Here is a 23734-nt window from a genome sequence, read left to right on the forward strand (position 1 = left end):
TGGAGAGAGGATGGCACTCATGGTTATATTGATGCATGTTAAAATAAAGTGCAGAAGCATAGCACATGTAGCCTTACATGCTTGGTAATTAACTACAGTTTCACAGCCACACAAATCTCTTTGACATCTCATTTCCTTTTAGTGTGAAATCCTGCTTTCAGAACATGGAGATATGCAAGCGAAGAGTTAATATGTATGACACAGTTAATCAGATAAAAAGCCCATTCACAACACATGTTGCACCGAACACAAGCACAAACCTCACCATGAGTTTCAACAACCAGCTCAATACTGTGCACCATCAGGTAATTAGTTTTTTCTTGTTGTTGTTGTTATTTTATTTTATTGTTTTGAGGAATGAAAACCAATAAAAACGGCTTCCGTCATTTCCTGGAGTGATTCACCTTAATCTAGATGTTGTTATTCTAGATTATTAATCATGAATTTAATCTTAAATCAATGCTATATGTAATTGGCAGCTACCGCTATGCAGTGGCTGCCTTATGAGTTCCATACCCAATTCCAGGCATTGACCTTTAAACCTCACCATGGCCTTGGACCTCTCAGAGCAGCTCTCCTGTGACCTGCCTTCATCCCTCACCCTTTCCCATTGTAGTTAACTAGCTGTTTAGTATTAATACTGCTCACCAGCTGGTCTGTAAAATAAGTCAACGAGACAGAAAGTTGGGTTAAAGTGAGCGGAAAGCCTGAAGCGTTTCTTTTGTATTGGTTTTTGTGGTTGATTTTCAAATGCTTGAGCAAAAGACATGTTTTGGTTCTAATGATGAATGTTCCTGTTTTCCAGGCTAGTGTGTTGGCTTCAAATTCTACAGCTGCTGCTACTCTGTCTCTGGCAAATTCAGATGTTTCACTGCTGAATTATCAGTCGGCTCTCTACCCATCATCTGCAGCACCAGTTACTGGTGTGGCGCAGCAGAGTGTTTCCTTACAGCCTGGAACCACTCAGATCTGCACCCAAACGGATCCATTTCAGCAAACTTTCATTGTGTGTCCTCCTGCTTTTCAAAGTAAGTGTGTGTGCGTGTGTGCGTGTGCGTGTTGGGGTCTTTCCATACTATTTACAAAAATAATATATAGTAGTTTTAAAGCTAACAGCTAAGGTGCACATATATTACATATATGCCGCTAAAGTATAATTTGACACTTTTCATGTTTTAAGAGTTAAAAGTAAAACTCTAGCATGGTGCTCAGTATACAAATTCTGAAAATCGAAAGTTTTGAAATAAGTAAAATAGGATACAATGTGCAGCTGAGCAATGGATTCGCTTACGCTTATTCTAGGCTAAGTGAAGGAATCCAAGATGATTTGAGGGTTGCTGCAGACAAACTTGGATTTATTGTTTCATATAGAGTTGGATTTGGGGGATTATTATGTATTCAATTTATATCACACATTTCTTACTGAGCAAGTCCAGGGAGGGTGCAGATATTGTGCCCCTTTTCACAGAAGTCGTGGGCAGGGTGGTCCCCCGTTTCCTTCATGAGTATTGCACAGGGCGCTTGTGGATGTACAGCTGCTTTTACTGAAGTAGGCACATGAGTCTCCATTACAGACCTTTATATAGCAGACAAGGTATTGAGTGAGCTCAACTGCAGTAGCCTGCTGATAGAACCAACCTCTTGCCCAAGTTGGCTTCATCAGTAGTATGTATGGAATTACAGTTCAATTTTGTAGAGCAATGGTGCTTTGTTGTCGATTCCCCATGCTTTGAAATCTATTTCAAAATGCATTGCCACACATTGTACATCCCAAAGAGAGCTGTAGCTTCATTATCTATAGATACACCTATATCTTATTTGAGCATTACTCCATATTGGCCTCTAAAAAAACACTTTCAGAAAAGTTGGAAAATACAAAGATATTGCCAGTAGCCAAGCAGTAGATGACCAGTTTCCAGATTGCAGTAGCTGCAGCCTGGGATGAAGCTTCTCATGGAGCTGGAAAAACTTTATTTTAACAATACAGATGCCTCTCAGTCAACAGCTGGCATCCCAATATCCAAATGCCATTGTGACCTGAATGTTAAGAGCAAAATCACTAAATGGGTTTGTGGCAATCCACTGCCACAAAGGAAGGTGTTTTTGAATAGGTGGTATTCCAGAAAAATACTGCTTAGACTGTACAGCTGGTCTGCTGCACCAAGTGTGTAGATAGACTTAGGCATTTCTCGGTGTCAGTAATTATTTGCTTTGTCTTTGTTTCGTTTGTTGGTAAGTGGGCTCTGAAAAGTGTTCAGATAATTAAAAGCAGTAGATTAACTGTTCTCTTTTCGTTATTTCCTACAGCTGGTCTTCAGGCAACCACAAAGCATTCTGGCTTCCCTGTTAGGATGGACAACACTGTTCCAATTGTGCCACAGGCACCAGCAGCTCAGCCATTACAGATCCAGTCCGGAGTTCTCACACAGGTAAACGTAAGGAGAGCCCTTAGAATGTCAGTAAATTACCCCGAATACAATTACTGGTTTGTTCTAGATTAAAGTTGGGAACCAGAAATTACTCAAAGTTGGGTGGCAGAGTCCTGCCTTCCAATACCAAAGACAAGACAAGAAAGCATGGAAATTGGTCTGTTTTTTAATCTAATCATTTATCTACATTAAAGGTTTGGCCCTAATAAATGGGCTAACATATTTAGCTAAAATAAAGTTGTTTTAAATTCTTCTCAGTTTTTATAATACTGTTCTATTATGGATACTCTGTTTTTCTACACCACTCACATATTATCTGAATGCGGAGTGGTTTTTAAATCCTTAGCTATAAATGAAGTGCAAGTGCAAGATTTCATATGGCTACGTTGAGTCCCAAGTCGATTCCTCTTCCCTTTTCCTCACTCTTTCTCCCCTGCCCCCATTCATAGCAAGAATACTTGTTACAACTGCATTGTTTCATTTTGTGATGTTGTATTCGTAAAAGCTTAGATGATATCAAATAATTAGATTTCAGTATATATTATTTTGGTACTCTAATCCCATTTTATATCCTACTAGAAAAACCAAAGTGATATCTGCTTCCAGGAATACTTGTATTTTGCTAAAAACTAATGGCAATTTTTTTTCTTTGAGTGAACATGTTCTCGGGTGGGGTGAAAGCTCCCTCTAGCCTTCAAAGGCAGAATCGCAGCTTATTCAAAGGATTTTGCACACATCCACTCACCTTACGCGGCTTTCTCCTGCCTTCACTCTGAGGCAGTTGGGGTTCACACTCGGCTATTCAGATTTGCTCAGGCTTGTGTTTTGGAAGCGATTTCCATTCAGCGTGTGGTTATTTTTGCAGAACCCACTACCCCCATGCTGGAACAAAAGAATTCTAAAACTAAATTGGCACATCTTCAATGAAAGGGGAAAGGAAGTTCTTGTGAGTTTGATATCAAATAAGAAACTTCACTTTGGGGTTTTTTTATGGGGAAGGGACTTTTTCTGTGTGGTCTGGTTGGCAGTCCCCTTCCTGCATCTTTCCATGACTGTTTCAATCACTTCTACATTTGCTTTTTTCACCTTGTCACTTGACTCCCTTTCATTTTTTTCCTCCTTAGTGGCCATTTCCTTACCACTTCAGGCCCTTGGGAGTTAAACAGACCAGTTTTTCCTCTCAGCATTTTAGTGGCTGTTGGGTTCTTATGCTGGCGCCCTGCCATTGTTGCCTCTCCCCAGAGCTCCAGCCAGTGCCAAAGCAGTGCACCATTTTTAAGTAGCCGTTTGGCAAAGCTATTGGCCATAAGGCAAAGAAGCTTAGCCTGTTTCCCACCCCCACTGGAGATGATCCCCATTCGCTCTGAGTCAGTGTGCTGCAGCAGTTGAGGAAAACTTCAGCCACATTTGGGCGGGGCGGGGGCAGTGACAAAAACCTACATAAATCTAAAGCCAAAGTCTTTAGGGCAGCTAAAAGCATCATATTCTTCCAGCCTCTTGCGGTGACAGTTTCCTTTTTAAGTTCCAGCATGCTTTAACAAATCATGGCTCTGCTGATTTGGAGGTGGCTGAAGGCACATTGTGGAACAGAATCCAATGGCACTGTGGGATAATCTCTGCTGAGATTAATCCAACTCCATTAGGTCTAAGGAAGTCTGATCTGCTTGGAGTAAAAGGCAGGCTGGAGGGAGTTTGGATATTTTTCCTACAGCTTGCTTCAGGTCAGTGGAGATAAGGAGGCCCTTTCTGAGGGGCTGGAAGTAATGTTGGCCCAGTCACAATTTGTGGCACCTTTTGAAGAGGATTTTGGGGGTTGTTTTTTTGCTGCTTCTCTCTCTCTCAGGCCTCATAAGGCTCCTGTTCTCAGCTGCTCTCTGTAACATTATCATGACCTCTAATCCAAGTTTGCCCTGTAATTTAGCTCTCTTCCAGGCTTTGCCTAGCACTTTCAGTACTCTTACTTGGGTGCAGCTTCAGTTGACTCCTCAAATGCTGCTCCAGATTAAAGGAGCCTTGTTAGGTGACTTTGCTAAAGAGCTGTTGGGTGCCTAGCAACAACCTGCAGTCATTGCCTCACACTCCTGGCAGTGTCTGCTCAAGCTCCTCAGCCAGTTATTGTTCCAGTATCACTTCTGGCTCCAGCAGTTCCGGCTGTTGTACCAGCTGAGCTATGGGATTCAAGCGGCCCAAGGGAAAGGCACACAAGAAGTGTAAGAGCTTTTCTGCCTATAGGCAGTTGGAAGATTGAGGATGCTGTGTTTGAAGAGGAGTTTTCAGACGTTGATGACTGGAGTGAAGGACCAGAGGTTGAGGAAGTTCCTTCTAATAGGCACCATTCCTGCCTCTTCTCTGAAAACCTATGACACCTCTGGATCTCAACAAGCCTATGGATAAACCGGCTTGCATTTCTTCTCGTCGCCTCAGCTTCACCCGAGAGAGAAGGCAAATGGAAAAGGCTTCAGTAATATATAATAATCACAATGGTATGAGGAGAGGGTACCTGTTGCCGTAATTATTCTGGTGGATTTGTCTGACTTTGCTCGAAGGGAGTCTGCCTTCACATGCACAGGTCCAGACAAGAGCACAGACTTGTTGAAGAAATTCCTGATGCCACAGTCCCAAAGGATCACACCATATTACCGGTAAATGTCTTCAATCAGATGAACCAAAGCTATGAGAGCAGGAAACAGCTCAGTAAGCCAACAGTGCCTTTCATTGGTCTTACTGAAAGTAAAAAACTGAACTGGCATTGCTGTCAAAATGGAGGAACTTGAATCCTGGGCAGCTTCTGTGCATGCCCCCAACACTTCACTGGCAGATACTGTGAATATTATGAAAGGAAGAGCAACATGGACAATGGATATGAAAGAGTTGCCATCTTTGTTGTAAACTGCACTGTTTATCTCAGCAAAACTGTGTTGTAAGCGAGGAAGAGAATAGATCCATTTACTTTCAGATGGCCAAAGATTAAAGCAAACAATGTGCTGCTTCTCCTAGGCTGTTTCTTTGCATTATGCAGGCTATTCTACCTGTTGTGAAAACTCCTAGGAGTGGTATTCGTAACCATGATTTGCCTTATGATGACGCTTGCCCTTCAGAAAGTAGGAAGGCTAGAGGCTAAGATTTATCAAAATAAAAAAATTCCTTCTAGTAGCACCTTAAAGACCAACTAAGTTAGTTCTTGGTATGAGCTTTCGTGTGCATGCACACTTCTTCAGATACACATTTCGTGCATGCACACGAAAGCTCATACCAAGAACTAACTTAGTTGGTCTTTAAGGTGCTACTAGAAGGAATTATTTTATTTTGACTATGGCAGACCAACACGGCTACCTATCTGTAACTAAGATTTATCAGCTACTTTAAAATGAAGCTGCATTTTAAATTGTATTTTAACCTGTATTTTAAATTGGTTCCCCCCTCTCTTTCCCCCTATTATGTTTTTACTATTATTTTATTGGTGTTAGCTGCCCTGAGCCCGGGGAGGGTGGGGTATAAATAAATATTATTATTATTATTATTATTAAAACAAAGGACACTTGATGACTGTTTTTTTAAAAATGTTTTTATTAAAGATTTATTGGTTTACAAGACACTTTATTGCTTTTCCTTCATAATTCACCTGTTTAACAGGGATTCCTTTTTAAGATTTTCCTTCTTAATTTACCTGTTTAACAGGGCTTCCTTTTTATTATTTTCCTTCATAATTCACCTGTTTAACAGGGCTTCCTTTTTAAGATTTACCTGTTTAACAGGGCTTCCTTTTTAAGATTTTCCTTCATAATTCACCTGTTTAACAGGGCTTCCTTTTTAAGATTTACCTGTTTAACAGGGCTTCCTTTTTAAGATTCCACCCCCCCTTAAACTCCCCCCTCCCGCATCCAGTTAGCAACCTCATTCCCCACATGCGCTCCTCGTCCCTCCAGTTTGAGTGTTTTTCCTCCCCCTCCATTTAAACTCCCCCCTCCAATGGCAATGGGCAGATCACTGCCAGTTTTTGATACTGGGATTGCAGCCTGGTCTATTGCGTTCATTTCATGGATCAATGGTCTCATTAGATAGTAAAATTAATGTTAAATTGCTGTTTTGTTTTTAATTGTCTGGAACGGATTAATCCATGTTGCATTACTTTCTGTGGAAAAGCACGCCTTGGTTTTGGAACGCTTTGGTTTTGGATCAGACTTCTGGGATGGATTAAGTTTGATAACCATGGTACCACTGTACCTCACTTCTGCAATGTCCACAGAAAATTGCTGAAGAAGTAAAGAGGGGCTGATGCTAGTTAAAAATAAACATTTTTATTTCCAGGGATGGGGAACCTGCTGCTGGGAGGTCGTAGGTGTCCCATCCTTGATATCAATTGCTAAATCTGAAAAGGATACGCTGCTGTCCCCCAGAAGGATTGGAATTGGTGCTTGTGCTAGGCCCCAAATTGGTCTCAAAAGTCCTGTTGTTCTGAGCATCTCAAGAAGAACCAGTGAGATGCTAGAATAGCCGGTCATAAAGTTACCCATTGTGAAGTGCAAGCCCTACAGTGGCTAAGGACTGTTTCAAAGATTACTCCCAATATTAGACTAGTGTTTGTTAATGAAAAAGTACTATAATGCATTGTCAATTTTTGTAAACTTCTGTTTGAATCTTAAGCGGTTCTTTATTCTGAAGTATTGACTCTTCCAGTGGAAGGAAACTGTATTTTCCATGGCTTAGATGCTGCAAACAGTAAATGTTGTGTATATTCTGGAACCTTCTTTTCCTTGAAATAATAAAATGTTTTGGAATTGCCTCTTTTATTTCCAACTTATGGAACATGAATGAACAAATCTATTTTCAGTACTCCTCATGTTTGCATGTGTTCAATCATATGTCAGTTCTGTCCCTTTCCCCCTTTAAATGAAATTCGAAACTCTGGAAAAAAGAGAGGACTATACTAAGAACTGGTCTGGTATGCCAATGAGTTTCCATGATGGATCAGACTTAAATGCATCAGCTAAAGCTCCCAGCCATTGGAACTATGATTGATTTAGTTTGTGTGGGATGCCCAGTTTGAAGACTCTCACATGCACAAATTGGACTTTGGTCTCAGGAAGGAATGTGGTCCCAGTGCATCAACTGTGCTTGTGCTGCACCTGTATTTTCTCATGCTTCTCTGTGGCTGTACAGAATTATTGGACAATTCTCAACAGGATCCAGTGTGACTCTGTAAGACTCTGCTGAAGGTGTACTTATAGTGGACAACTCAGTTGATTCTACTTTTTTGTCCTGGACTTTGGTGGTTGGTGTGGTAATGAGATGCACCTCGTGGCTGCGGCATTGGAATGTGGATCAAGCTTCTCATCTGAACCTCTCCGTGGAACCCTGTGTGGGACGAAAACGTTTTGGCGAGAAGGTAGTAAAGGACATTTTAGTTGAATCCAGGTTCAATCCACAGAGATGACTGACACTCTTACAGATATTTGCAACCGATACCAGCCATTTTATTCTGTCACTTCGGTCTTGTTCTAGGTTTTCCAAAGAGTCACATGCAGGTGATTCTTTCCAGCTTGAAAAATTGCTCTTGGCTACGAATATAAGGAAACCACTATCTTTTTCCTGCGTGGACAGGTGCCAGTTTCAGTGACGTAAGTTTCAGTTTGTGGTGGACCAGCAATGTAGAGAAGGGAGTACCATTGAAGGAAGCCACAGTGGACATCATTCATTTTGGATGCCAGCCTCTTAATCTTAATCGATGCCAGACTCAAACTTCGGGTCCCTTGCCTTGCTATTCAGCACTTCTCTCTGTAGTTTCCTTTTCACCATGTGCTTTTACGTATGACAACACTGTAGTGAAGAAACAGTGGGTTGCCGAGAGAGAACCTGCTCTCTGGCACTTCAAAATGAAGCATCTAGACCCCATCTGAACAGTGTTTTTCCTGTATGTTTTCCTTGTTTGTTTTTATATTTTTGTGGTTCGTGTGGGCTGTAGCAGATTGGACAGCCATAAGCTATTTGGATGTGAGCAGAATCTTCTTAAACAAGCTGTAATTCTGCCTCTGAGCATTAGAGGGAACTCATATTCCACCAGAGAACACTTTATCACTCAAAGGAAAAATACATTTCAGGTAAGACCAACAGTCCTGTTTGTTTCAGACCAGAAGATCCAGAAAGCCTAATGGTTACATAAATGGCAAATATAATTTTGTGGTCTTTGCCATGGGACTTGGGTGATATCATTGCAAACATGTTCAGGTCAGGCATGAATAAATGAAAGATGCACTTTATAACTTGTCCTTTTTTATATCTATTGTGGAAGGCATTTGGAATTACTCAAACTAGCACAACAGAAATCCAATATGGTATTCTTTGTAAGTGCAACAAAACAAATCTATTAGAAAGTGAAGTTTTAAGTCAGTTTGGTTATGGAGATGTTTAATGAAATTACTCTGATCATTGAATTGCCTTTTATTTATTTAAACAAAGTCAATGGACAGGCAGGTATTGCTCTTTTTATCTTAAAGTACCAGAACACTGGTTTTGCAATCTTACATGTCCAATGGGAGATTTTGGAGGCTATTAGTCTTTCCAAGCCTTCCCTGCACTAGTTTAGATATTCCTGAGGATTAATACTCTCTCAAGTGCGGTAAACACAAAAGTTTTTGTTCACTGAAATTCAGGAGTACTTAATATCACTTAATATCACTTCAGGCAAGAGATACTGAATTAAGCTGATAGAAAAGCATATTTATATCAGAGCATACCCATGAGTTCTGCAAGCCACTCAAAAGCGCCACTAGTTTCCTTGCGGAGAAAGCCTTTCTGGGCCTGTTTCCTCAGTACATTTGTTTCACTCACTGCCTAATCTACATTTCAGGGAAGCTGTACACCACTAATGGTAGCAACTCTTCATCCTCAAGTAGCCACCATCACGCCGCAGTATGCGGTGCCTTTTACTCTGAACTGCGCAGCCGGCCGGCCAGCGCTAGTAGAACAGACGGCTGCAGTACTGGTAATTGCCTCCCTTGATTGTGTTCACTAACGGAGTTTTTGTTTTAACTTAGACTTGCAGAGGGCATGGAAGCATGTGCCATCTTGTGGCTGTGTTCTTGCTACATCTTAATGTCTCGTTGTTTTTCCTCCCCAACATTGCTGAAGCACTGTCTGACTCTGATGTTTAGTGTTGCTCTGTAAAGAATCCAGATCCATTGACTGTTGTTCTTTACTAGCCTAGTGTGTTGAGCAATCTCTTCTCCTAGTCTGAGAAGAGTGATAATTGTATTTCTTCTTTCTTTACTCTCCTATCTTTTTTAACATTTTATTGATTGAAAACAAGGGGTATGGCCCTTAGGTTGACTCTGCCATACGCATCTGGGCAGCCAGGATTTGACAAGTTAAGCTTTTTAAAGCTTCTTCGCATGTAGAAATGTTTCAGGCACTGAAAACTTCTAATATCGGCAAATACTTTATTAATAAACGGCTTTAACAGTACAGATTTCTTAACCTCTGTTGAACAATGCTGACCTCCAATTCTCCCTGGCTTTTCATTACCTCTGACCAATCATTGGCAGTGTGCATCATCCTCAGAGAGATGTTGCTTCCCACCAATACTTTTAGTTCCTTTTGCATTTCTTGGTTGAGATTAAAGGTGAGCTCTTACCTTCTAAACTGTTTCTCAGGATAGTTTGTTCTTGAACTTGCTGGAGATATTAAGGGAAGTGTCCATTTTCAAATTTTTCTTTCTCTCTCTGAATTTGACTGGTACCTTCAGTGGAATTCACACTGTAGGTACCAAAAAACAGTCAATTGGAAACTCCAGAATCAGATCAGTGAAGTTTATGGAAACATTGCAGTGCACTTGAAACCCTGGTGTCCTCACGTGTCTTGCAAAGCACACTTCCATTTGTTACATACATCGTTGTCTTTTGTGGCTTTAAAGTGATAATTCATGAGCATCTTTATCTTCAAATAGATACATTCTGGAGCATTGTTGGCTCTGGTCAGAACCAAAGTCTCACCAGATGAGGAACTGCTTCTTTTGGCATTGCTGTTTACACCATAGCAAGTGTAAGAAGGCAGACAGGATGGGATCTTAAAGGTTATATAATTGCATGTGCTGAAAAGACAACTTAAAAGATTTCATAGGTCTCCTGTCTGCCTCCCCTCATTCAATTCAGATTGAATTTCAATTGTGGAAACATGGATGCCCATGCAGAACCTAAGTGTTCTGTGACTAGCTGCTGTAAAAGACTTGAGTTTCTCATCCAGTAATCTGGTACATTCCTCTTTGGACATTGTAGAATACTTAATCCAGCGTTGTATATACTCGACTGTATATACTCTTAATCAAAATTCATTGACAAGGAAAGCTGTATAAGATCTGTATAAATCATTCAAATTAAGCACTTTGTATATATATTCAATCCTCTTTTGGCTCATGGGAAGGGGAGAAGAGCTCTGCAAGGCACTGACAACTTGAAAATCCTTTTGCGATTGCCCCCCCTTCTTTCTTTAATTTCACCAGGCACTGCCTGTGTTCTTTCAAACCTCTTTGCAGACTTAAGGTCTAAAAACTAGCTTTAAAAACACAGACAAAAACTTACATTCTTGGAATGTTGAATTTTGCACCCCATACTAATTTCAGTACTTGTGTGGTGCAATGACTGAATTTACACCCCCCACCTCCCAACTAAATCCACCTGCCTACTTGGATCCTGCTTTTCTCTCTGAATTTTGGCTTCTAATAGCCTTTTGCCTGAAGTGCTCACCTTTAGTGCTTTCAACACTTCTCCCTTTTGCCGCTTCATCTAAGTTTGCATTAGCCATTTGCTAAGCTTTGCATATTTTTGTCCCTCCTCTGTCAAGCAGTTCGTCGCTTGGAAGGCCCGATTTCTGCCTCCTGGTGGGACATTAGATCTCGCACTGTATTAAACTCTCTGCTTTGTCTTGTGCAGGTGTTGGCTTTTGGAAAGAGGCATGGTGTGACTTTTAACATAATTCTCTCTTTTTTTTTATTATTCCGCTTGTATTGGCAGAGGGGTTAGCAGTTCTCTGCTTGAAGGCTTCTTTTTGGAAACAGTAATGTGGATCTGTTAATTGCAGAAATATGTCAACTTAAAATGGCATGTGTGCATGGTTTCACAGTTTGACCATATGTGTGGAACTCACTCTCTCTCTCTATATATATATACTGCAGAACTTGTATCTTAAGAAGACTTTCTGTGTAGGGAAACCACTGTTATTGGATGGGTTTGAATTTAAATATGGAAAGTGCTGCAAGCTTATAACTGATCACTACACATTTAATTGTGATGAGCAGGGGAAGTCTACCATAGGAGTAGGTTTTAAAGAAGCTGTCAGTAGAGATTTCACTTTTTTTGTATTTTTGTGCTGCTTTTCACTCACATGAGTTGCAAAGTGGCTTTCATACAATAAATAACATAGTAGAACATCACAAATGTAACATAAATTATAAAAAAATAATTAACAAATTATCAATAAAACAACTACCTTCTATAAAACACTAATCTGTTTTTTTAAGTTAAGAAAATCTCAGCAGGCTATGCCTTGCACCAGGATGCAGCCTTTGTGTCATTGTTTGGAGGGGGAGGAGGAGTTAGAAGCATACACTCTGTCCACACCTTTCCCTTGTAAACCGTCATTTAGCAGTGGGCACAAAACAGAATCTCTTGCTCTCTAGAGTTGCTCGCTCAGTAGGGCAGAGACACAGCAATAGCCTCTCAGCCATGGAGCTGGTACCATCTACCAGGAAGGAAAAGGCGACTGCAAGGTTGGGGTTGTGTGGACTTGCTTACAGAGCCAATCCTTCCTTCCTACTGGAGCATCCACACAATCCCTACCTTTTCCATCCCAGCAACTCCACTGCCAGGAGGCTAGTGCTGCTTCTGTGTCCCACCAGACGATCCGCCCCTGCTTGCTTGGTCTGCAGAGCAGAAAGTGCTGTAGTGGAGCCACAGAGGCTGGATCCCAGTGGTTCCCAATTAGGGGTCCACGGAACGCACCCATGGGGTCCAGGGACCCCTCCCTTGCCTCCCCCCTCAACTAATTTTATGTCCCTTTTTTCATGGTAACATCACAAATGTTATGGTCTGTTTTAGGGCTGTGTGATTTTTCAATATGTTGGCCAAAATCAGTTTTGAAATCACACTGTGATAACAATTTTGACCTAGCAATATGCAGCAATATATCACTCCTTGCACAAGGGAGAGCAGGGCAGCTGATTTCAAGGCAACACCAATATCGCATGATTGAGTGCATTTGATGTCAGCATGCCCGTGGTGTATGCAGATGCCACACGCCTGGGTTCAATTTTGAGATGGGGCTCAACCTCCTCATTGGAGCCTGGCTCCTCGTTCCGAAAGGCACCTCAATGTTTGAGTCAACCCTAAAAAAACTCAACTACAACCCTAAAAAAAGTTCAACAGCTTTGGGGTAAAATCCTAAAAAAATCCACAATTTCAATCCTAAAAAAAGGTCCAACAACTTCGTTTGGCCCTTTGGTCAGCCCTCACTGCCCTTCCCTTCATCAAATCAGGCCCTCTTTGAAAAAAAGTTTGGACACCACTGTGTTAAGGGCTTTGTGTGTGGCAGCCGCCAGCTCCCTTGCGTCCAGCCACAGCACCGGTCCTGGGTCAGGTCTGACCCTGGAGGTGGAAAGGAGAGTCAAAGCAGTGTTGCTGCTGAGGCAGTATTCTCATGCTGGCCTGTGCCCAGCGGGTTCCCTCTCCCCTGCTCCCCCATGGCGTGTGCAAACCTGGTGCAGAAAATTGTGGGTGCCTGGCCACTTCATGAGGGAGCACCTAGCCCCCCCCTGCAGCTGGCACCTGTGCCTCATGCCGAGGGAAAACAGGGCAGCTGACGGTCCTAATTTCAAGCCACCGTGGCACTACCTTCCCCTGTCACTGAGGTAGAGCAGCTTTACTTAGCAGGAAAGCTGCAGCAGCCACAGTGTATATTCATGTTCATTGGCTGCCCCCTGACAGCAGCTTGAAGCACCCCCCAGTCCTCTCCCACTCAAACTACATGCAGTGGAGGTGACTCTGCTTCCTCTTCTCCTCACCACACCCATCCCATCCCTGCAGCTGCTCCTTCCCTCATGCCCATACCTGACCTGCAAGCACCCCACCCGCCCAATCTCTGTGACTGCTCCTACCCTCATCCCTATGCCTGATCTCCAATTTCCAACATTGTGATATATTGGAATATCATGATGATTAGCTGCTGATATACCACAATGGTGAAAACAAGATATCGCTCAGCCCTGGTCTTTTTTTTTTTTTAAGCATACCTAAAATCCTTTGCCTATTAGGGACGACCACCGAAATTTTCAAAAGTAGGGCATCTGGTCAGTCATTCGGGAGCTTCAAAAGCTTTCTCCAGCCCGGAGATCACAGCGACTGATACCAAAAGGCATTAGTACACTTAGCGATCTTGCAGAGTTTTCACATTTCGCTTAACAGACTCAATGGCTCAGCATTTTGGCTAATCTACTTTATTTACATATAATACACTCGGAGCATTCTGACTTAAGCTCCTTCCTCTTTCTCATCAGACAGCAAAGAGAAAGAGACAAAGGACAAATGTCCCACTTCACGGAACACAGTAACATCAAAACATCCTGTCTCCGTCACTTCCCACATTGTGGAATGAAAACATACACAGTCATGTGATAGAAAACAATCTCATGACTGCAAACACAGAGCAAGAATCCTAACACTAGACACATCAAAGAAGCGTTTCATTTCAATGCGTTGCAAACTTTAGGAGAAATTGGGTTGGCAAAAATGGAACTCCACAGCACCATCTGGTGTTGTAGTGTTAGAATGCATAAACAACTTATATAAAGCGCCTTTTCCTTGCCAATGCAGCTGAGTCCAGAGTCTACTAGAAACAAAGTATGCCTCTAAAGCCTGTCTAAAATGTGTAGACCCTGGTAACTGAGAAATAGTTGTAAGAAGTTAAATTTCATTTGTAATCTATAGCCATTCTTTTTATAAAATATATGCTGAAGATACTTAAAAACCCCTGAGAGCCAAATAATTGTATTCTCTTGCAATTCTAATACTGGATCATATGTGCAGTTGATGTACCTAAAGCCACTGTAATAGCAAGTTATCAATTTCTTTAGGGTATTTGCCCAAAGTTTCATACGCAGGCAAGGAAACTCTCAATTCTTGTTCACATTACCTTTTGCAATACCCACAACTTTTTTATTTCTATAATGTGTGATCTTCAAAGAAGTTATTCCCCAACCATTTGGACTCAGCCAATCCTGCTGTACTTCCCTCCTGCCCTGTACCAACATCTGTTCTCCAAGTGTGGATGCAGAGATCCTTGCATGGATTGTGTGCAACAAACTTGCTGCACTGTGCAAGCATCTATGAGTTTGTATACTAAGTTAATTGGTGAGCAGGGTAGGTATTCAGGTAACTCCAAAAAGGCAGATTTCAGGCTGAAAATACTTTTGTGAACATTTACTTCCTTCCCATGTGATAACCAACCACTGGCATTGGAAGAAAATAATACTAAAAACCCATCCTCCCTCTCCCCACACACCCATGTCCTGAAGTCCCCAAGGCTCACCCACCCCAATAATTTGGAAATAACCCCCCCCCCCCCCGGAATACCGAGCCTTAGATGCATTCTGATACATTTTCTGCAGTACAATATGAACATCAAACTCAGTGGCAGGTAGCCTCTGTGATGTAAACGTAACAAGAGTGACGGGGGTGTTTTATCCCTGAATATCTTGTTCACTTCCTTTTGTAAAATTATTTGTAGAAATGCAGTCACATGCCGTTATCTCTGCAAGTTAACAGTCTACTTACTTCTTTTACTTTGAACAAATTGATTTTTCTTCCCCAGTCTTTAAAACGTTAATCTTAGTAAACCTTTTGTTTTTCTGTTTGCTGTCTTGCAGCAGGCTTGGCCTGGAGGCACCCAGCAGATCTTGTTGCCTTCTACCTGGCAACAACTTCCAGGGGTTGCACTGCACAATTCTGTTCAGCCTACAGCTGTGATTCCAGAGACAATTGGAAGCAACCAGCAGTTGGCCGACTGGAGGTGAGCAGAAAAGTAGACGTAATCTTTCCACATTACATGTTTTGAGGCTTGAAACACAAGGAGATGCTGGTAGATTGTTGGACCTAAAAGAATTGGCTTCCCATGGACTGGACCTCCTCCCTCCCTCCCTCCTTCCCCAGTCTCTGGGGTGAACAGTAGTGCCGTGAGAAGGGGAGGAATCCCTGAAAATTGGGTGGAGGCAAATACCGCAAGTGGGAGCTCCACGTCTGGATGTTTCTTCCACCCAGTATTTAAGGATTTGCCTCCGCAGCCCGCTCCATTCAGCAGAGTTTCCCAAGCCTCAGGGAATGAGGCTCCAAAATGAATGATTGAACTCTTGCACCATTTTGAGATGTAAAATAAGCAGTGAAACTTCATCTCATTTTCTATATAATGGGTGTGGAACCAGGGTCCTCCAGATTTTCTTAGGCGTGCATCATCTCTGACATACTGGCTGGGGCTGATGGGAGTTGTAGTCCATAGCATCAGAAGGGCCTATAGGTTCCCCATCCATGCTTATATCACTTGTTTAATAGCATTGTATTGACCTCTGCCTTCTGATACCTGTATGCCTGACACAAGTGTTTTAAGTGTGTGTATAATGAGTGCGAGGGATGCGGGTTGCCCTGTGGGTTAAACCACAGAACCTAGGACTTGCTGATCAGAAGGTCGGCGGTTTGAATCCCCGCGACGGGGTGAGCTCCCGTTGCTCGGTCCCTGCTCCTGCCAACCTAGCATTTCGAAAGCACCTCAAAGTGCAAGTAGATAAATAGGTACTGCTCTGGCGGGAAGGTAAACGGCGTTTCGGTGCGCTGCTCTGGTTCGCCAGAAGTGGCTTAGTCATGCTGGCCACATTACCCGGAAGCTGTACGCTGGCTCCCTCGGCCAATAAAGCAAGATGAGTGCCGCAACCCCAGAGTTGGTCACAACCTAATAGTCAGGGGTCCGCTTTACCTTTACTTTTATAATGAGTGCATGTAGAATTGGCAGTGAGACAATGGAACTCCTTTCTCCTGAGTTTGGTGAAGTTTAGGTATGTTTTGAAAGCTATGCAAGACCTGTTTGGGTTTTTTTCTTTTGTGGCTTTTGGGAAAATGGTCCTGTACTTTATTGATGATCTACTAGGATTAAGGATATAATTCTCCCCCCCCCCCTTGGGAAGCTTGTGGTGCTTGTCTGTTTAGATAGATTGGCAAACCAAGGACAAACATCAGATCATTCATTCTAAGGCAGTCTCCCCTACCTTCTGGTGACCTCTAACTTGGCCAGGCTGGCTGGGGTAGTCCACCATTATCTGGAGGAGGGCACAAGGATGGGGAAAGCTACTCAATGAGTTGGTGTCTTTTCTATGGTACCTAAGATGGGCATTTCTGCATTCTTTCCTTTTGCCTTTAGAAACGCCCATTCACATGGAAATCAATACAGCACAATCATGCAGCAGCCATCTTTGCTGACCAACCATGTGACTTTGGCTACAACCCAGCCTTTGAATGTTGGAGTGGCTCATGTTGTGAGGCAGCAGCAAAATAATGTCGTGCCAGCAAAGAAGAACAAACAGCCATCTCATAGTGCCACAAAGTAAGGACTTCTTCCCACTGTGATGGTTCTTGAACAAAATAGAAAGGAAGCACTTTTCAAAAAGGCCCATATTAGTTAGACTCTGTGTGTTGCCTAATAGCAGTAAAGTTAAGATTTAACTGGGTTAAATCTTACTTTGGCAGTCCTGTTCTGAGAACTGTCTTGTATTGGCACCTACAGATGTTTCTGTAGTTTAGAAATAGTTAATATAAGCCATCTAAACGTGGAGTATGAAATATCTCAAGCGGTGTTTGGGACATTCACTGATATGGGCCTCCTGTGACTTCTAATTGATGTTATTTTGTACTGATTTGTACATCGTCCTTTAAGCTTCACTAGTCAAGCTAGTACAAATCCCTTTCTAACAAGGGAGTGTCAATATTGCCCACCAATGGATTTGCTTATGATAACCATCATTGTATTTTTCCGTAGGCCTGCATCTACACTAGAGGCAATTCCATCTCAAGTCTACTCTCTAATTGGGAGCAGCCCACTGCGTGCCACATCTTCCTCCTCCAATGCTTTCCTTCCGGGGCAGGAGCAGCACCAGCCCATAGTCATTCCAGACACTCCCAGCCCCCCAGTCAGCGTAATCACCATCCGCAGTGACACTGATGAAGAGGAGGACAACAAATACAAGCCTGCAAGGTAGAGGTTTTAGTTCCTTCCTAAGGGACCATTGCTAATGCAGTCCTTTAGGAATTCCAAAGATAAGTCAGGAATACCACTCAAGAATTTTTGAGCAGGTTCGTTTTTAAGTGTTGGGGTAACTGAACACTGCTTTTATAGCTCTAGTCAGATGTTCTGGGCTGTATGCTAGATTTGGTGGCTAGGAACCAATACACAACCATTTTTAGTCATGCAAGGAAGTTGTGGATTATGCCGCATGGGTTTGTTCTGTACGAGTCAACTAAACAGTAAGTGAACATAAAAGATAGTGTAATAAAATACTAATTCCACTGTGATTTGAGCTGGCACACTCCAGGGGATATCAGAAACAGTGCTTAGAGGAATGTGAACTTTTGCCTTCAAACCTTAAATTTCTTTGTCTTTATAAAGGGTAAAAGCTAAAGAAAATTGAGGGAGGCACAGAATTAAATATAAAGCTGAGAAGGGGTGGGAGAGAAAAAGCAGCAGTGCATCTGCATGGACTTGGAGAAATGTTGCTTGAAGTTTCAGTTGTATGAACCGATTTAGACATAATACTTGCTGGGTTTGTCTCCCCTGACTTGAACGCTAAGGGGTGGTTGGGGGGCTGTGCTTTAGAAAATGTGTTGAGTCAGAGTGATGCAGTGAATGGGATGATGGACTTGGACTGAAACACCTAGATTTCAATTCCTACTTCACCCTGAAGCTCACTTTGGGCCTGCTGCACCCATTCAGCCTAGCCTAATAGGGCAGTTTTGAGAATGAAATGGTGTAGTCCTCATGTTTGCTCTGGGGAGAAAAGATGGGGTACGAATGTAATACCTAATGCAATTCTTAGAATTGTGAAGCTTGCAGCAAGTAGTATTATACCCCTTTATTTGGTTCCTTTGTGTGTCTGAATGTCCTGGATATACATTTGGTGAAATGTTGTAATAAAGCAGTTGAATGTTTTTCTCTTAGCTTGGGCATGAAGCAGAGATCCAATGTCATCAGCTACGTTACCGTTAACGACTCCCCTGATTCAGACTCCTCGCTGAATAGCCCCTATGCATCGAATGCGCTTTCCACGCTCAGGAGCTCCGGGGGAACTCTAGAGCCAAGCCGAGGGGCAGCTGAAAGCTCCAACTCCCGCACCATTATTGTGCCTCTCAAAACACAGCTCAGTGACTGTATCGTAGCCACCCAGGCCTCAGGTAAGAATGGTTGCCAGCAAAACTGTCTTCCATCATGGAGCTCATTTTCATTTTAGTCTGTTGGTTTTTTATATATATATATATCTCAACAACACAGACAGCACTCTGTTGTATGTATTTATCTTTTGTGACCATTTGTATATATTTAAAATACAATAAAGTTGTTACTAGAGAGGGGCAAAGATCTATACAGTACAACTCTTCCCTCCAATATAAGAGTATTTCTACTACCGCTGACATTCACTAAGTTACCTCTTTATTTATCTTAATTTTATTTGTGTCACTTTGCACGAGGCTTCCCAAAGTGATATACAATATAATAACATATATGAAACATAAAAACAGTTAAAACAGTGATCCAGCCATGTGTTCATTATAGATGTATGGTTGCTCTTGATGAGTGGAGGACTTGCTATGTTGAGCAATTTAAACATAGGTTTCTTATTTGGATGGGCATTTGCCCAGAGAACTGGCCTTTAAATACTCAAAATAGTAAGATTATCCTGAACTTTAAATTGGAACTAGGTTGAGTGTTTTATGGCCCATGCTTTGCAGACCCCCCCCCCCTCCGTGTAGGTGCTCCTTTGTTTGCTTGTAAAGCTATCAAGTCATTTTAGGATAATCTTCTTCACTTGTACAATTATTTCCCTCCATAGTAACTGGTTGCTATGCATCTTTAACAGAGCTGCATTTAATATTCCCCAGTTTCAAACTTTGTTTTGTGGAGGGAGCATTTTTGGAGTAATAAAAGTTCTGATAACTGCTATTTTTGTAATACCTTCATAGAAATCTGTGGTGTGACCACACTTGGAATACTGTGTACAGTTCAATTTATTACCGTCATGCTGCATGGGAAATCAGTTTTAAAACGGAAGGTACTAGCAGAAGTAGTTTTTCATATGACATGAATCCGCTGTTTATTGTGGCGAGGGGGTGGGGGGAATTCATACAGTCTATGCTGGTTTCCAGCCACAATATCTAGTTTCAGCTCCTTTACAAAGTGAGGCTATCTTGTGGACTAAACGCTGATTTAACATTGCAGGTGTCCTGAGTAGCCTGAGCAAGACCAAGCCAGTGGCATCTGTAAGTGGACAAGCATCAGGGTGCTGTATCACGCCAACAGGATACCGGCAACACCGGGTGGTGACAAATGGTGTACAGCCGCTCAACCTTAGCCAGGTAATCAGGGCTCTCCTTTCAGATGAATACTGGCTGTAGATCCTGCTGTGGTGTTGGACATTAGCAATGACTAGTGAAGCTTGAACAGTGAGAAATACTCCAAATGATGAAGCACAAGGGAGCTGCTATAGATGGGAATTGCAAGGGGTAGTTGAGGCAACTCCCCATTTGTGCGCGACCATACATGCATGGCGCGGGGAACCTGGAAGTGGGGAGCACTGGAGTGCCCTCATGGCTTGCAAGGAGACCCTCCCCAGGGCATGAAGAGGATGTCCTCTTTGGGCTCTGGGGAGGGTCTCCTCGGGAACCACAAGGAATATCTCCTTGTGAGCCATTTCACTTAATGCACACAGGGGCCCAGAACGTAACCCCCACATAAGTGGGGAGTCACCTGTATTCAGGCAGATTTGAATTCAGCTGTCAATTCTGTTTGTACTTCATGTCCCTACAGTTTGGGGCCAAAATAAGGCCTGTGCACCAGATCTGCCACACATTGTTCCTTCCAGCACATTCCAGGAACCTCTACTATATGAAAGGTTTTTGAGTTGCTGTGGTATCTAGGCTTTGAGCCAGATTCAGTGCTGGGGAGAGTGCAATGTCACAGAATCTTGGTTTTCAAGCTAAGCTATCATATTGTCTTCCTCTCATGTTTCCAGCTAAACATTTTGTGCTACAACTTGATGCCATGTTGAGAAATTCTAAGTAATACCTATCTCTTTAGAGCTGAAACCAGAGTTGGCTTGTGCCATTAGTTTGTTGCTTCAGAATAAGCATTGATAATTTTAGAATATTTAGAATTCGGAGGTAATCTACTCCAACCACTTTCTTAGTGGAGTATCTGCAATGCAGGATGCAACAGCAGCACCCCAGAGAAATGGTTGTCCAGCCCCTGCTTTAAATCCATCCAGCAAAGAACCTCTGTTCATTGTTTTATAGCTCTTAAGTTCCTCCTAATCTTTAGCCAAAACCTGCTGCTCTTTAATTTCCGTCCTGTCCTTTGGAACAACAGAGAACAAGTCTGTTCCATCTTAGCCCTTCAAATTATTCATCTGCATGGATGGCTCCTAATACGGGTTCTTTGAATAATGTCCGTCTGAATGTTTTATCCATTGCATTTTCCCCCTGCTTTGCAGAACCAGCAAGGAACTGTCCTGGCTTCACAAGAGAGAAGTGGAAACCCAGCTCCACGGAGACAGCAGGCCTATGTCGCTCCCCTGCCAACAACGATCGCTCAGGCTCCCTACACCTTCCAGCATAGTAGCCCAGTGCATCCCCACTTGGCAGCAGCAACGGCCAGCCAGCCGCACATGTACACCTATGCACCTACTACTGCTGCCACTCTGGGCTCCACCAACTCCATCGCACATCTCTTTTCCCCTCAGGGCTCTTCCCGGCACACCACATACACCACCCACCCGAGCACTCTTGTGCACCAGGTCCCAGTCAGTGTGGGGCCCAGCTTGCTAACCTCTGCCAATGTAGCACCTGCTCAGTATCAGCATCAGTTTGCCACCCAATCCTATATTGGTGCTTCCAGAGGATCTGCTATTTACACTGGATACCCACTGAGTCCTACCAAGCTTAATCAGTACTCTTACTTGTAGCTCTTGGGCAGGGATTAATGGTAGTTGTTTTCAACTTGATCGTAGAAGTGATGAGATCTGCAGTGGGTTTTGCAATATTCTAACAGCTCCACAACAGGACCATCTGCAGAATCGGAGGAGAATAATGGGACCACCTTCCTCTTGTTGACAATTCTCTGTATGCTGTCTAGAGTCAGGTTGTCACTTGGTGGAGCCCTGCTGTTTGGGGGAAAGCTCAGGTAAACACCGGGCAGAACCTTTTGAGTCATATTCACATTTAGATTTTAAAGTTAAACTTTCATGGATGCTTTAAAAAAACAACATCAAAGGCCTGAACCCCCGTTTATTTAAAGCTATTCTTATCTTAATCAAATGGGGAAAGGAAACCAAGGACTTTGTGAAAAGGCTGGATTTTTTTAACTCTTAAACTTACCTTAGTACTTGTTTAAATTATTTTAGCAGCTTGCACAAATCCATATTGCCACTAAAAATGCACATTTAACTCTAGGTTGCTAGGGCAGATTTATAAACTTGAGTTAGTATTTTAAAGTTAATTTTGTAATTCACATTCTTGATAGGCAATAGCTGAATTCTGCAAAAGCAGTTACCTTCTCATTTCTCTGTGTGTATATTTTATATATGTGTATATATATATATCTATATATTTCGCTCCCCAGTTTCTTGGTTTTAATTTTGTTTAAAGCTAGTGTAGCAATTGTTATTATCATTCTCCATTTACACCATGAATCTTTTCCCTCTCGTTTTAATATTTTAATGTATGAAAATAAAATTGAGTTTTAAAAAACCCCCACAGAAAGTATGAATTTACTTTCTGTTGTATGTGTGATCACAGCCTAGAATATGGTTTTTGACTGTTTTGCCAGAAAGCTCTTGTTCTGTGCTGAAAAGCATAGGTTTGCATTGGTTTGCATTATGACTTGAGGGCAGGAGCCACTGGGAACTTCTTCTGATTGGGACTTGCTGAATTGAATAGGAGATAACACATCACCTGTTCATTTCCATAGACTTCATCAGGAGCTCAGACAATTACACCCTTTCAGTTTGATTTTTTAAAAATAACATTTGGAGCTGGATTCCTTTCCCAGAAATGTAAGGGTCTCTTTCCCTTCATATCTTTCATTTCCTGATCTAGTTATCTGAGGAATCCGAAATTCACCAAAACATCAACCTACTGATATGTACAACTTTTTATACTCCTGCAAGCATATCCCTCTGGGATCTTCTTGGCAGAAAACTTTAAAGCGCTCTTATTAAGACTTGTATACAGTAAGTGCATGTAGGAATTGCAAAAACATGACACATAAATTGCAGATTTTAAAGGTTTATTACTGAATTTAAAACTATTTTAGAAGTTTTGTAATGGTGGTGTTTTAATATTTTACATAAAATGAAATATGTACATATTGATTAGAACAAAATATAACAAGCAAAATTTCCTGCTAATCCCAAATGTTCTGTCTTTGTAATCAAAATGTGTAGTGGTTATACTTGAACTCTGTACTTAGTGTTCGTCTAACTCTTAAATGTTTCTGGGGATGAAATTTATCTATTCCTTTGTATTTAAACCAAAATGAGTTGATACATGTTGGAATGTATGTGAAATAATGCAGTTGTCTAGAGCTCATCACTGTAGCACTGAGAGAGAGAAAAATGGAGCCGCATGAGAGACAAGGATACCTTCTGATTTGTTTTGCACAGGTATGTGTGACTGGTGTGTCCCCCACCCCCACCCCCAAATATTGTAGTGCCTTAAATGATTATGTAGTGTGACTAGAGTTTACAGTGAGCTTGCCTTATGATGGACCAGCAAGCCCCTCCGCTCTCCGTCAAACTGAAGCAATTCATTGAGCGTATCCAACTGAGGATACATAAGTGGTAAAAAAAGGTTGCTTTAAGTTTCAATGCCAACATAAATGATCTGGCCAGAGCTAAGTATTTCACGTCTGTTGATTTCAGCTAGAAATTTAAGGGTGTGCTAAACACATTCCAACTGAAATTGATAGCCTCAGTTCAGACATCAAAGCCAAACATGGTTTCTGCTAACCATAGT

General features: G+C 42.1%; 1 protein-coding gene across 5 annotated transcripts in view; it reads left to right on the forward strand.

Annotated features, from left to right (window-relative positions):
- The window catches only part of HIPK1 (homeodomain interacting protein kinase 1), a 39748-nt gene extending 16284 nt beyond the window's left edge, over positions 1-23464 (forward strand). For 2 of the 5 annotated variants that reach the window (XM_082226935.1, XM_082226936.1), the window contains exons 7-16: positions 143-305; positions 806-1028; positions 2308-2429; positions 9277-9411; positions 15340-15482; positions 16878-17060; positions 17493-17708; positions 18669-18901; positions 19944-20080; positions 21214-23464. In XM_082226935.1, coding sequence (XP_082083061.1) covers positions 143-305; positions 806-1028; positions 2308-2429; positions 9277-9411; positions 15340-15482; positions 16878-17060; positions 17493-17708; positions 18669-18901; positions 19944-20080; positions 21214-21684 — 2026 coding nt within the window. In that variant the 3' untranslated portion in view covers positions 21685-23464. The remainder of the gene's footprint in view (positions 1-142; positions 306-805; positions 1029-2307; positions 2430-9276; positions 9412-15339; positions 15483-16877; positions 17061-17492; positions 17709-18668; positions 18902-19943; positions 20081-21213) is intronic. The other 3 variants (XM_082226934.1, XM_082226937.1, XM_082226938.1) reach the window with 3 other exon arrangements.
- Positions 23465-23734: the final 270 nt, after the last annotated feature.

The sequence above is a fragment of the Podarcis vaucheri genome, assembly GCF_965113315.1.
Source record: "Podarcis vaucheri genome assembly, chromosome: 6".
NCBI classification, from domain to species: domain Eukaryota; kingdom Metazoa; phylum Chordata; class Lepidosauria; order Squamata; family Lacertidae; genus Podarcis; species Podarcis vaucheri.